Source organism: Lycium barbarum, chromosome 7 (assembly GCF_019175385.1).
Source record: "Lycium barbarum isolate Lr01 chromosome 7, ASM1917538v2, whole genome shotgun sequence".
Lineage (NCBI taxonomy): Eukaryota > Viridiplantae > Streptophyta > Magnoliopsida > Solanales > Solanaceae > Lycium > Lycium barbarum.
This window is the reverse complement of record NC_083343.1, coordinates 119,435,555-119,450,277: the sequence shown is the minus strand read 5'-3', so window position 1 is coordinate 119,450,277 and position 14,723 is coordinate 119,435,555. Positions and strand designations below refer to the sequence as shown.

Below are 14,723 nucleotides of genomic sequence, written 5' to 3'. Positions count from 1 at the left end.
AAGGTTTCACCCATAAAGGGTGTTATAAGGTTTGGTAAGAGGGGCAAGTTGAGCCCCAGGTCCATTTGCGATTGTGGACTATATCGGCGATGTAGCTTATGAGTTAGCATTACCGCCAGGCTTGGCGGGAGTTCATCCGATCTTTCATGTCATGATGCTGAAGAAATACCATGCCGATGGTACCTATATTGTCTGTTGGGATTCTATATTGCTTGATGAGAATTTGACTTATGAGGAAGAGCCTATCACGATCTTAGATAGGCAGGTTCGAAAGTTGAGGTAAAAAAAGATTGCTTCTGTGATGGTGCAATAGAAGCAACGTCCTGTTGAGGAGGCTACCTGGGAGACTGAGTCTGATATGCGTAGCCGATATCCCTAGTTGTTCACTGATTTAGGTATTTCCCTACTTTCCTTCCTTTCTTTGCCTGAGGACTAGCAACTGTTTAATTGGTATTTGATGCAACGACACGTTTGGTCGTTATAGTCTTTTTGAATTTTTGCCCGTTCCTGAGCATTGATTAGCTTACTTTTGACCCAAAGGGATCGTTGACATGCTTCTCGAGGTGTCTAAAATGGATTCAGGCAACTTTGGTGAAAATATAGGTTTAGAGTGAAAAAGGGTTGACTCAAAGTTGACTTTTGGGCAAACGAACCTTTTTCAAAATTTCGTCAATTTCACGAGGTCCGTATGGTCATTTAGAACTTGTGTGTGTGTTTGGTTCGGTTCCCAATGCACTTGGGTGCATTTCGGGACTTATATAGAATTAAGGCACCGGGGATTGACTAGGTAAACCAGACCTCTGTTGGGAATTTTGAGGCCACTGGCGCGTTCTTATGTGGGACTGTTTCTGGTATGTGAGCAGATGGCCTCAGGAATTAGTCGAAAAATCGGATCGAAAGGAAATCTTGGGTTAAGTTTCTGGTGTCGGTGCCCGCTTTGGCGGCAGCGGCACCGTTGGAGCTGTAGCCCTATCGCTGGAGCGGTCAATGACTTTTAGTCATACCACTGAAGCAACCAGGTGGTTGCTGGGGCGGGCCAGGTACCGCTACAGTGGTGAGGGCAGCGATTTGTAATTAAGTGTTTCTTAAATAAGTCCTAGACCCTCATTTTTTTTCATCTTGATATTTGAGCTTAGGGAAACTATTCTTAGAGATAATTTGAAGAAATTCTTGGAGGTAAAACTTGCCTAATCCTTTACTCTTCCTTAATCAGAATCATCTTAGATTTTCCCCTTCCCTTAACAATCCCTTAGAGATGGAATTTGAGAGAGAGTTTTGGAAGAATATTTCCCTATATTGTTAATGATAAATTGGTGATGTTCATGTTAGATATTGACTAATCAAAGCTTCTCAAGCATATATCTTTCACTTTTAACGTTGAATTTTGGATTTGGAGACTTAGGGTTTATACCCAATTTGGGGTTTTTTGCTTGGAATCAGATTTAGGCCAATCCTTGAGTTAAATTAACAATTAGTGGTTGGGTTATGATCACCTATTACTTAATTTGGTATTTTGCTCCCGAATTTCTTGTTTTGCTCTTGTGGGCCCGCTTCCCCAAATTCTAGGGTTAGAGTTGACCTAATTGATATCATAGCAATATTAGTATCATTCTTCATAATTTCTAATATAGAATTCGATTATGCTTAGACTACTTTGGTCCTGAGTTTCAAAGGAAAGGCAAGGCAAATGAGTGACTTGTTGGTGTTGTGGTTCGGCAGTCTAGGTAGGTTATGGTTTACCTTTGGTGAGACTTCGTATAGTGAATCACATATTTAAAGTATAATGTCCGATACAGCATGTGAACTTTCGGGTATGAAGTTGGGATGGATATTGCCTTAGGTTGGGCCCTGATGTGTGTTGGGATTAGCCACCCCGTTACGTGTGCTTTCATTGTTCGATTGTGTTGGTTTGATGTCATGTGTAATTGGTAATTATCAACTTCTGTTTATCTTCTAGATTTGGATAGAATTGACATACCGGTTGTGGTATTTGTACTTGGATATATTGTTGGCGTACCTACTGTTGGTACTTGATTTATTAATATATATTGGCATACCCACTGTTGGTATTGTGATGTGATACATTGTTAGCATACCCCGTAGTGGTACTTGTGATATTGAACTTAATTGTTGATGATTGACATATGCATTGCACGCATTCTCTCACATTATGCACGGCTGATACCCGGTGATGATCTGGTATCGTTGATTAAGCGAAACTGATATTTTATAAGCTCTTTACTTGAGTGATTGTAAAAATGCCAATGTTCGAAGATCTATTCCGGAATTGTTGATTAAATGAAACTGATATTTTGATGAACTCTTTTACTTGAGTGATTGTGAGAAGGCCGATCCGAGGTTCAATTCCAGAATCATTGATTGTGTGAAACTAATATTTGACCGACTCTTTTACATGAGTGACTGTGAGGCGGTCGATGTCTGATGAACTATTTCGGGCATCGTTGTTGCATGGCCGATTCCGATGTTATCCCGGAATCGCTGTTAGTACATGGACTCCGCGGGTCCCCCAGGGTGGTGCCGGTGAGACTTCCCCTGTGAGCAATTAGCAAAGGTCCCGTCTGTCTATTGGGCAAAGATCCGGGATGGGTGGAACTTAGACTTCGCGAGTCACGCTGGGTTATGCTACCAAGACGCCGATATTTCTGTCCGGAGTACATGTGTACACCTTATTTGCATGGCGTGGCATCGCATTCATATCATTATTGCACTACATTGCATTATGACTTGATTGAGATGTTGTGATGATTCTGTTGTGACTATTGGATTGTGATGATTCTATTGTGGTGATTGGATGGGATCGGATGTACTCGAAATTGGCATATTTGGGCTTAGAGGCTTACATAGGTGATGACGGATACTCGATTGCGATTATATTGTTTCATGCTTGGTTGGTTATTTGCTTATATGCTTTATTTGTGAATTGTGTTAACTATGCTTAGTTGGCCGATGATGCCTACCATTACTGTTGTTTGTACTGACCTACACTTGTTGCACTCTTTTATGAATGCAGAGTACCAGGTCGGATCTACTTCTCTAACCCGTGGTTGATCGACTCTTCAGCTTCCACTCGAGTTCCCAGGGTGAGCATGGTGTCCGTTAACCTTGAAGACTTTCCTATTATATGCCTTACTTTTATTCCAGAGACATAGATATTATGTATTAGGATTTCCAGATTATATTATTCTCCGTAGATGCTCTTGTATTATTCAGACTAGACCCTGGGGGTATTTACTGTCTTTCGCAACTTTTTACTACTATTTATCTATCTATATTGTGAGACTTACGTACCTATTATTTCCGCTACTTAATTTCCTTCAATATCATGTATTGGTTAGTTGTTGGGATGAGGGTTCGCTTACCGAGGTGGAAAGGTAAGTGCCCGCACTGCCTAGGCTAATTGGCTCGTGACAGATCGCTATGGCGGAACTTCATTAAAAGGCAGACCCTTGCCATGGCGGGTATGACTCCGCCGTGGCGGCCCGCTATGGGCTACTGGGCTCGCCATGGTGAGAACACCAGGCTCCAGATTTTTTGGTTTTTCACAAAGTCCATCCCAAAATCCCAACATCAACCCGAGGCCTCCAAGACACAAATCAGATGTGTGCACATACACTTAAAAATACGCTACGAACTCACTCATGGCCTTAAAATTCCCAACGGAGGTCTAATCGACCAAGTCAACCCTCAAACGCCTAGAATTAAGTTTCCAACCAAGTACCCAAAAATCACCCAAACGCCTCGGGAACCGAACCAACCATTCTACCAAGTCATAATCGACCTTCCGGACCGCTCAGAATCGATGGATTTCCAAAAAAGGTCTATTTACCCAAAAGTCAACTATTGATCAAACGCTTTTCACTTTAAGGCTATATTTCACTTAAGTCATCATAAAATTCGTCTGACTACCTTGGGAACAGTACCACTCATCCCCGCGGTTCAAAATCGTACTAACAGGACTGGGGTAATGGTCAACGAGGATAAATGGGTCAAAACTGCAATAACGACCAAACGGGTCATTACATACCTGCTCGTAATGATTGCTGAGTCTCTCAAGGTTGGCCACATAGTAGTCACATAGAGAAATGGAATGATCCAAGCAAAGAAGAAGTTCATAAGAAAGGAAGCTTGTCTTCCTTTTTGTAATTAACTTTTGGTTATACCTAACTTCGAGGGGAAATTATTTTAAAAGTTGAAATTAACTTTTGGTTATTCCTAACTTAGTGGGGGAAATTAATTTAAAAGTTATTCTAGTAGGAAGTTGCAGAAACAGAAGTTTTGCGATTCTGTAAGGTCAAAGATTTTGATGCTAATAAATATGATTATTTTTCCAAATGCTGGTAATTGTCCAAGAAATAGAAAGTCCACTAGAATAAATCTTGTGGAGGACAAGAAAGATAGCTAAGTATAGTAATTAGTGGATTTATGGAAACGTGGCAATGTTAGAAATCACATTAATTGGGTCGGATAAGTGGAGAAGAACTATACTTACATAAATGCACGAAGATGATTTATAATTTGTTTCCAAATAATTGAGATCACGTTAAGATAATCAATTACAAATAATTTGTTACAGCAAAAATGAACTGGCAACCTGAGATGCTTGGTACAACGGATAAAAGTTACATTGATAGCTTGTTCGAAAAATCAAATGTTGAAAGCATATATACTTTAAATCCTTTGATTTATGGTTTTCACAAGAGATATTAATTGAATATGATATAAGAGATCGATAATGAAAAACAATAACCTTTTATAGGATCATTTATTTATATTCATATTGTAACTGATCATAGAAAATCATTTCACCCTTTCCTCTTAATCTGTCAATTCCTTTGCGCATTTTTGAATTTGCATATGAAGACATCACTCCAACAATGGCTGCCAATTCAGTATATTTCAGATGTAGGAGGAAAAAAAACATGGGAATTAATGGAAAGAGGGGAATATAATTCTATATTTCTTTTTCGTATAAGGTAAAAGATATATTTTCAGATTTTTTTTATTATTTCTTACTTCGGATAAAAAGGATATTTTTTAAAACTTGGGGGCTGGTTTGACAGCTTGGAATATTTTTTATTTTATTTTTTTTTATTTTTTTCCTTGGACGAAAATGTATTTTTTTTTTTTTAAACTTGGGGTTTATTTTGACGCACTAATAACTTATCTCCACTTAATTAGTCTTACTCCTAAATGGGGTCCAATTACCTAATAATTTAAAACTTGAGGTCTAGTTTTCAAATAAAAAATTGGTTGGGGCCCTCCACCACACTGCCCCATGATACTGATTACTATAGTCAATCTTTCTATAATAGCTTATCAAATATAACATGACTGTTATAATAAAATATTATTATTAAAGGAGACTTATGGAGAGATTTGATGTTACAATTTTGCGTTTAAACTCTAACAACTTAACTTGTGGAGAGAAACATATTTTTTTTTTGGCAGTTACAAAGGATGGAACAAAACGAATTAATAATTATGACATCTGGCCAACAAATAAAAGCTTTTTCTTATAGTGTCCAGATTCAAGAAGATGGACCTTAATTAATAGGAAACTTGAAAACATAGGGTAAGAATAGCCATTAAATAGAGAGAATAAAAATAGTACCTTAACTTCGAAAATTTCTTGAGACGATAGAGTCTCGTGCTGATAACGTTTTATAAAATAATAAACTAAAGTAAGAATATTTGTAGAACAAGAGAGAATAGAGTTCTTATTTCTTATCAGGGATGAAATACAATGAAAAAAATCTCTCTATTTATAAGAGAGAAATTGACTTGGTGCTAAAGTCACAAACCCTGATATTTCTCCTAAAGATAGACATCACAACATTAGAATAATATTTATAACAAAATGAGTTTAAATACATTGTCTCGAAATAAGTGTCATTTTAGAAATTCAAGACCAAATTTAGCAATTATGTCCAATTATATCCTTAACGTTAAAAAAGTAATCCTTTTTAATATTGCTCAATTCTCGAAAAAATATCTAATAAATAGAAATAATCGAGTAAATATTGCGCTGTATATGTTGTTTGAGACTATGGGTGTGTTCGGTATGAAGGAAAATGTTTTTCAATTTTCTCATATTCGTTTGGTAAAAAGTTTTGGAAAACATTTTATTTTACGAAAACAAGTTCCTTAAAAATGGGAAAAATGATTTCCCTAATCAAAATAGTGAAAACAAGTCCGTAATTGGCATTTCACCAACCTACCACCATCCAACCAGCCCCAACCACCAAACCAACAACTCTCACAACCCCCACGCACCTACCCCACCCACCCTATTTTTTTTTTTTTGAAGTTCTTAAATTTTTATTTTTGGGTTTTCTATACCACCCATCTCCCCCCCCCCCCCCCCACCACCAACCCCCTCTCTCCAAAAAATATTATTTTTTCCTTCAAAGAAGTTTTTTACACCACCCACCCCCTACCTCCGCCCCAACATCCCACCACCCCCTCAAAAACATTAATTCTTTTTAAAAGAAAAAGTTTTGAAAAGTTTTTTTTTTTAATTTGGGTTTCTATGACTCCCCACCCCACTGCCCCCTCCAAAAAGAGTAACTTTCTTTTAAAACAAAGTTTTGAGAAGTTTTTTTTAATTACTTTTTTATTTTAGTTTTCTACGACACCCCCTAGCCAAGCGACCCCCCCGCGCAACACACACCTCTCTCCAATTTTCTACTTCATATTTAATTTTACCTTTATAAAAAAGAGGTTTACACAGTATCAAGATAACACTTGTGTTTCACAAATTCTGCTTTAAACAAGATTCTCTAACCAGTTAAGATTGCACTGTGAATGTTACCAAGTGAAAAGGAATGAGATTCAATTTATAAGAGTTCAAAACCTTTTACTCCAAGAAAATGATAAGCCAAATACGAAAAGATTTATTTCCTTATCAAAAAAGAAAAGGAAAAACAATCATGGTAAATATGTCTCCATTCTTTCAAAATAAAAAATAAAAACTAAGCAAAACCCAAGTATGATAAGAATATTAGGGCAAATAACTAATAAATTTTGACTCGAAAAAGAAATGCAAAAAGAAGGTCATGCTTTTGCCACTGCATTAAATCTTTTCTTGTATCCAGAAAATTCAAAAATATATATAACCTTACAAAAGTTATTTCTCCATTAATATTAGCACGGTATAATCTCCAAGGAAGCTGGATTCACTATAACGCTTAGTTAGAGGTAGCCGCCACTAGTGACTAGTCTTAGTACCTCTGAAAATCTTAGCCAATAGATAGAGATGTCCACAAAAATCTTGTTCTTTAATTATTTATTTGTGGTCTCATGAATAGTAACGTTGAATTAAGTACATTATTGCAGATTTACTACTAAAATGGGCATTTGCTGGCAAATGCAAATCTTTCAATATATTATTGTAGATTTAAGAGCAATATCAAAAGTTCCAAAGGAAATCGACGTACATCTTTTTTTTTTGGTTTCCCATCTGGTGTCCGGTACCGCATTAGAGTCCCACTATATCCGGATCCGCACTGCGTAGGGTCAAATTTGGGGGGAAAGAGCTTCCTACCAAGAATTTTTCCATACCCAGGACTCGAACCCAAGACCTCTGGTTATGGGAGAAGCAGCCCATACGTTACACCACTTTCTTTAGTGGTGACGTACATGCTTTTCGTATACAAAAAAACAATACTTAACTTGTTACCTTTTTTGGTTTCCTATAGGTGTCCGGTATCCGCATTGGAGCTCTAACTAATTCGAATTTGTACCCCGTAAGCTCCATTTAAAGGAGAAATGATCGCTAAAAGAATTTTTTCATATTCGGGAATCGAATTCAAAATCTCTCATTAAGGGTGGAGGGAGTCTATCCATCCCACCACAACCCATGTTGATCTTAACTGTTACCTAATTTGTTTGGACATTTTTTTTTACGATTATATTATTCATGTTATTATTTGGATGGTTGTTATCTATTGTATTATATGCCATTGTTACTTTAAATACAATGTTTATTTTAATAGTAGTTTAAATTTTATTTTGTCACCATTTTATGTAACGACTCATTTGGTATGTTCACGTCATTATCCTTTTTCTTTTCTTCTTATTTTGCTTTTGCTTTAATAATCCTATTATATCATTTACCTTATCCTTTTTTATAATAGTTCTACTTCGTATACCCTATTTTTCCTTATAATATTGTATGTAAGTTTATTTGTCAGGTTAGTATAATGTGTGATATTATGTAACGACGTACGAGAAATGATAAAAGCTATATACGAATGTCGCATTCGTCAAAACAATACAATACAATGCGATACAATACAAATTATACAATACAATACATTTTGGAACAATACGTAATAACCCTCCAACAAGCTAGTAACTAAGTCAAACAGATTCGATTTGCGTCGCTATCATCTCATTTTCTGGACTTTTAATCTTCTTCTTCTTTGTTTGTTTGAACTCTCCATAGAAGTATGAGACGAAACCCCAAAGAGAGAGAAAAAGAGAAAGTCCCTTTTCACTAGAAAATTTCTCATTAAAGAAAATTACGCCTAATACCTCAGTAACTGGCAGTAAAACTGATATTATAACCCCAGACATTAAAGAAGAAGAGAGGTAAATAACTCCAACAGCACCTACAAAAAAAAATTGCCAAATTATGGCACTCCATACTACCACTATATAATATCTAGCTTCTCCCAGGTTAAATTGTTTTGCTTCCCTTGAAATTGCCTGCAGGATTTCAATCAATATTTTAATCCTTCATCTTCAAGGAGATCAATCTCTAAAGTAAAAAAGAACTAGTATCAAGACTATAGAGATGGCAAACAATCGCGATCAATGGCAGAGCTGAGATTTCTACTAAGGGATTCAAAAAGCAAAAAAAAAAGTAAACATGCAAAGAAGCTAAGAGGATTCAACACTTACTATATAGACGTAAAAAATAATTTTAACCTTGTATATACATGTAATTTTCCTACAAAGGGTGTTCGGATGAACCCCTTCCGGTATCTAACTCTACACATGGACACGACAAGTTATATGAATTAATGGAGGAGAATTTAGAGATCGCAATTGAGGGGGGGGGGGGGGGGGGGAAGAGGGGGTAGATAGATCCATGTGGGTTGAAAATAGAGAAAATGATATTTTGAGGCCAGGGACGAGGTTAACATGGGAAGTATGTGTTCGGCAGAACCCTAGTCCAAACCCTACACATTTGTTGATACTGAATATATACAGGTATAAATTTTAAATTCTAAATCGGCCTCTGGCGGGAGGCAAGCTAAAAAGATACCTGAAAGTCCTTATTGGCAATCATTCCTACAGTGCAAAAAGCAGTAGCAGCAAAACACATGACCATCTGAATCTCCAACACCAAAGTAGCAGTAATTGCCTGCTTTGCCTTCAAATAGATCAACTCAATAAAAGGCAAAATAAGTCCATACAAAGCTGCAGCCAAAAGGGTCATAATAAAACCAAGAATATAGGCTTTACTAGTCACACCCTCGGGCCGATCACCGTTAGCCCGAATACCCAATAAAACCGCACCGACTATCAACAGAACCACTGCATTAATTGAGTACGGCGTAAACTTCACCTTCACTATGAAAAATGCACCTATAGCCGTGAAGGCAAGTTGAGCAGAGATAAGAAGTGTAGAAGTTGAAACGGGGAGTTTCGACGCGCCCCAGGTGTAGAGAAAAACGTCAAGTCCCGTGAGAACGCCAATGATAAATGATGCAATGAAAATTCGGGGTGTTATAAAGTAAAACTTGACATCAGAGCCCTCGGTTTTTCGACGATACAAGTATAGGAAGGCAAGTGGTATAAGGGTGAGTGGCCATCCACCGCTTTGTAACCAACTGTTAAGCCAAATTCTAGAACCTCCTTCGACAAAATATAGACGCAACATTAGTGGACCACCACATATGCCAACGGCCATTATCAGACTGTGTATTATCAAGAGGAATCTCTTCATGTTAGTGCTTAATCCTTGATCTTCCATATTTTATTTTCCAGAGATTTGGATTTTTTTGCACTGGTTGTAATGGAAACTCTGCTTTTATAGTTGAGAAGAATTTGGTTCCATTGCTACCATTGGTTTCACAAAATGGAGTGGTCCCTTTGAGACAGTTCATCTGTATAATTGTGACCAAAAAAATACTATACTACCTAAAGTTTTCCGGAATTGGATATGATTGTGTTGTTTATATATACAAGCTTAATCATGTAGACAAGACAAGTATGTATCTATGTGACTATGTCTTACTTGTACAAAGTAAATTGGACCCGCTACATCAATCATCATTGATTATTTTTAACAGACAAGAGGTGATTAGCATTTTCTGTACTCCTCAACTTTACTTTAAAAATCAAACTCGTTTCTCAATTATGAATAATAGATATTCTTTCCCCTTTATCTTAGGCAATGTTTATTTTAGCCGGCTACTCTAACTGGTCGTACGTAGCAAATTCTCAATCCATTTTTCGGTTTATAGCATCATACTTAATGAAAAAATTACTTTTTGGTGTAGATCAATTTTATTGTCATATCTGTACTGCTGTAGTGTAGAATTTTGCATTTGATCTCTACTTGTTCTTTAAGCCATACTCAACTTGTGAAGAGAAAAATTGATTAAAAATAGCAAGGATATATGGGACAAAGGTTTTAGTCAACTTTGTCTTTTGATTCTTTTTTTTCTTTGTTCAACTCAAGTCTTTTAATTGCATAATTGAAACTGGTCACTGATATGTCAACAATTTAAAGCTTTAATTTTCTTGTAGGGAGTGTGTCACAACAAGAACCTTGTAAACATGTAGAGTACGAAAGCGCTGAACATATTAATGAGGCCATTTACTAGTATTAATTGAGTGATTCCTCCAGGTGCCCAAAGTGATTCCAAATATGTGCTACAATCTCACTCTCCACAAATATATGTTGGATGGTTTCACATTTTGATAATAGCAATACTGACATCTAGAGACAATATTGCTTCCACACTTCTTACAAAAGTATATAACTTAAATTCAAATAAATACATATAAATGATTTTGCCATGGGAATGACATTGTTTTCTTTTAGTATATGGAAAAGGGTAAAAGATGTCTTAAACTATGCGAAATGAACAAAAATGCCATCCATTCATAGTTTGGTCCAAAAATGTCCTTAACTATGCGAAACGAACAAAAATGCCCTCAATTCATAGTTTGGTCCAAAAATGCCCTTAAACTATGCGAAATTGAACAAAAATGCCGCTATTGTTATTTAATGGGTCAAAATGCCCTTTTGCTAATAAACATATTCTTTCTTTTCCTTTTAAACACATTTTTAAAATAAAAATATTACTTTAAAAGAAACTTTTTCTTGTTTCTTTTCTTTTAAAATCCCTATAACTAATAAAAAAGTGGGAAGTGATTTTGTTTCTCAATTTCATTTTATCAATTAAAATAAATTACCCCATGTACTTTTCTAACTTATAAAATAGGTCAAATATCTAACTCATAGTAACCCATCATTAATTTTCCGTTATATAACGATAAAAAATTTTCCTAATAAAATAGGAAATATTTTTAATTCTTAATATTTTTCCAAATTGAAGTAGTATAAGCATTTGCTAATATAATCCTTGGTTTTAAAGTTAAAATGAAAAGAGGGTCAACAATAACTCAATCGATTATATCTTAAAGATATTTTGTGATTTAAAGCAGTGTAACAAATTTTCTTATTTTATGGTATTATGATTGTTGTATCTTAACTTTAAAACCAAGTATTAACAAAAGTACATGATTTATGACATTATGATTGTTGTATCTATTTTATTACGAAAAAGAATTTTGTCATTATTTAAATGAAAATTAATGATGTGTTACTGTGACTTATATATATGACCAATATTATTAGTTAAAAAAGTACATGGGGTAATTTTATTTTAATTGATGAAATGAAATTAAGGAAAAAAAATTACTTCCCACTTTTTTATTTAGTTAAAGGAATTTTAAAAGAAAAGAAACAAGAAAAGGTTTATTTTATAATAATATTTTTACTTAAAAAATGTGTTTAAAAGAAAAGAAACAATATTCTTATTAGGAAAAGGGCATTTTTGACCCAATTAAGTAACAATAGGGCATTTTTGTTCAATTTGGTATGGTTCAAGGGAATTTTTGGTCCAAACTATGAATGGGGACATTTTTGTTCATTTCGCATAGTTTAAGGGCATTTTTGGCCTTTTTCCGTTTAGTGTAAAAAGATAAAGATAACAATTGTCGACTTTTATGACGGCCGTCTTTGTTAATCAGAAACATAAATGTCATTAATTGTTTTCAGTTCCATAAAATACTCGAAAACTAATGATAACTTACTGGTTTGTTTTATATGTAGCAAAGTAAACTAGACTAATCACTCAGATAGGTGACATTTGCTGAGATTGAAGAATGCCTTTCCTCCATTGACGATACAGAGTGTGATGAGAAGAAGAATGAAGAGAAAGGGTTAGAAGTGAAAGAAGAGGGTTGAACTCGTGTGAACGTGAAGTCAACTTAATAAGGGTTATGACTTGAATGGTCTGATTTGGTAAAAGTAATTAACAATTGAGTTTATACGAGTTTGGGCCTCTACACAACAAATGGGCTCATTCCTCTCTATACACAATTTGGTCCAAACATACACAACTGAAGAATCATATATTATTCCCATTCTAGATGTTTCCATTTATGTGTACATAGTCTAAAATTAGTTAGTTAGGATTTTATTTTAGCAACCAATGATAGGATGGCAGTTGTACAGAAATTGTTCTTTTATTCCTTTTGTCATATAGCATAGGAATTTTGTATAAATACACACTCAGTGGGATGAAATAAAAATCAAGAAAATTTCCACAAATTAGTCTCCTTTTATGTTTTTCTACATGGTATCAGAGCAAATCTGAGATCTAAATTCAATCTTTTCCGACCTAATCTCTCTTCTCTTCATCAATTTCACTATCTTTTAGTATAAATGGCTATTACACCTGAAATCATCATCACTGAAGGAACTACTGCTGGAAATGGAAGCACTGTTGCCATTGATCAAAGCAGTCCCTATTTCCTTCATTCTTCTCACTTTCCTGACATGACTCTTGTCATCACACCCTTTGATAGAACTGGATATGGAGCATGGAAAAGATCCATACTCATAGCCCTCTCAGCGAAAAAATAAGTTGGGTTACATAGAAGGTGATTCAACCATGCCAACATATGATTCTGCTGAGTTCAAGCTTTGGAGGAAAGGTAATGATATGGTCACTTCCTGGCTGTTGAACTTTCTTTCAAAATAAATAGCAGGAAGTGTGATCTACTCCAGGACTGCAAAGCATCTGTGGAAGGAAATTGAAGACAGGCTTGGACAACCTAATGGAGCATTGCTTTGCTTTCGTTTCAGCACAAAACAGACTTAAATTTCACCCTAGAGCAGTGCCCTGTGTATTTCTAGGATATCCACCTGGGAAGAAAAGATATAAACTCATGAAATTAAAATCTAGAAGGATCTTTGTCTCCAGAGATGTTCATGAAATGGAACATTATTTTCCCTTCTCATCCACAACATCTCATCTTACCTCCACCTCTACCAATTTGCCTTTTATCATCACTGATGATTCCATTTTTTCTCAACAGTCTGTCCCAATCAATACAAACACACGTGATGTACCCGATCCCTAGTCTTTTCATTAACCATTCCCGTGATCCCTCACCTCTTTCTACTAACCATCATTCACCTGATACCTACCCAATAGTTACACCTTCTACACGAGACCCATCTTCTGCTGCACCAACAAGACAATCAGAGAGGGTTAACAGGAGACCTATATATCTTGATGATTAGATTTGCAACTCTGTGTTTTTCATTAATCTTAACACTACTTGTTTTGCTGCTTCTTTACCAACTCCTACTTTCCCTTTTATTTCCTTATCTTCTTCTACTCAACTGCTTCTTAATTGTATTTCTTAAATATCTGAACCTACTTCTTATGAACAAGCAAGTTTACACCCTGGATGGAAAAGTCCCATGAGTACTGAGATTGATGCACTTACAGCTAATCAAACATGGGATTTAGTAGATTTGCCTACTGGCAAAAGGGTTGTACCTTGTAAGTGGGTTTTTAAAGTTAAACAAAATTCAGATGGGACACTTGAGAGGTTGAAGACTAGACTTGTGGTAAGGGGTGACATACGAAGGGCAGGTATTGATTTTAATTAAACTTATTCTCCTGTTGTCAAAATGAAAACTATCAGATGCATTTTAGCAGTAGCTGTTAAAAGGGGTTGGAGGCTTTCTCAGTTGGATGTAAACAATGCCTTCTTGCATGGGGACTTGCAAGAAGAAGTTTACATGAAGGTATCCCCTGGTATGCCTATTTCTTCTAGTGGACAAGTTTGTAGGCTTAAGAAATCATTATATGGCTTAATACAAGCCACTCGACAGTGGTATGCTAGATTAGCAGGGTCACGGCCCAACCGGAGGGCCATGACGGACACCCAGAGCTAGCCTATCGAGTACCCCAAAACGTACATCTCATAGTCATATCTGAGTGGGCCGTGAAACTAACTCATAAATACCATAACTGAAAGGGGCACATGCCCAAAAGATATATATATATATACACACACACACACACACATCATCATCATCATCATCATCAAATGTGCCCATATATAAGCCGACAGGGCTATCAGAGGATATCAAAAAAAAA

The 14,723-nt window shown here is 35.9% G+C and overlaps 1 protein-coding gene across 1 annotated transcript; it reads right to left on the bottom strand.

Annotated features, from left to right (window-relative positions):
- Window positions 1–8,259: 8,259 nt before the first annotated feature.
- On the bottom strand, window positions 8,260–10,133 carry LOC132603998 (purine permease 3-like). The gene is made up of 2 exons (XM_060317310.1): window positions 9,293–10,133; window positions 8,260–8,730 (listed from the first exon to the last, which is right to left on the bottom strand). Exons 1-2 carry the CDS (start codon window positions 10,001–10,003, stop codon window positions 8,383–8,385), a joined length of 1,059 nt encoding a protein of 352 aa, XP_060173293.1. The 5' UTR covers window positions 10,004–10,133; the 3' UTR covers window positions 8,260–8,382.
- Between the last annotated feature and the right edge of the window lie 4,590 nt (window positions 10,134–14,723).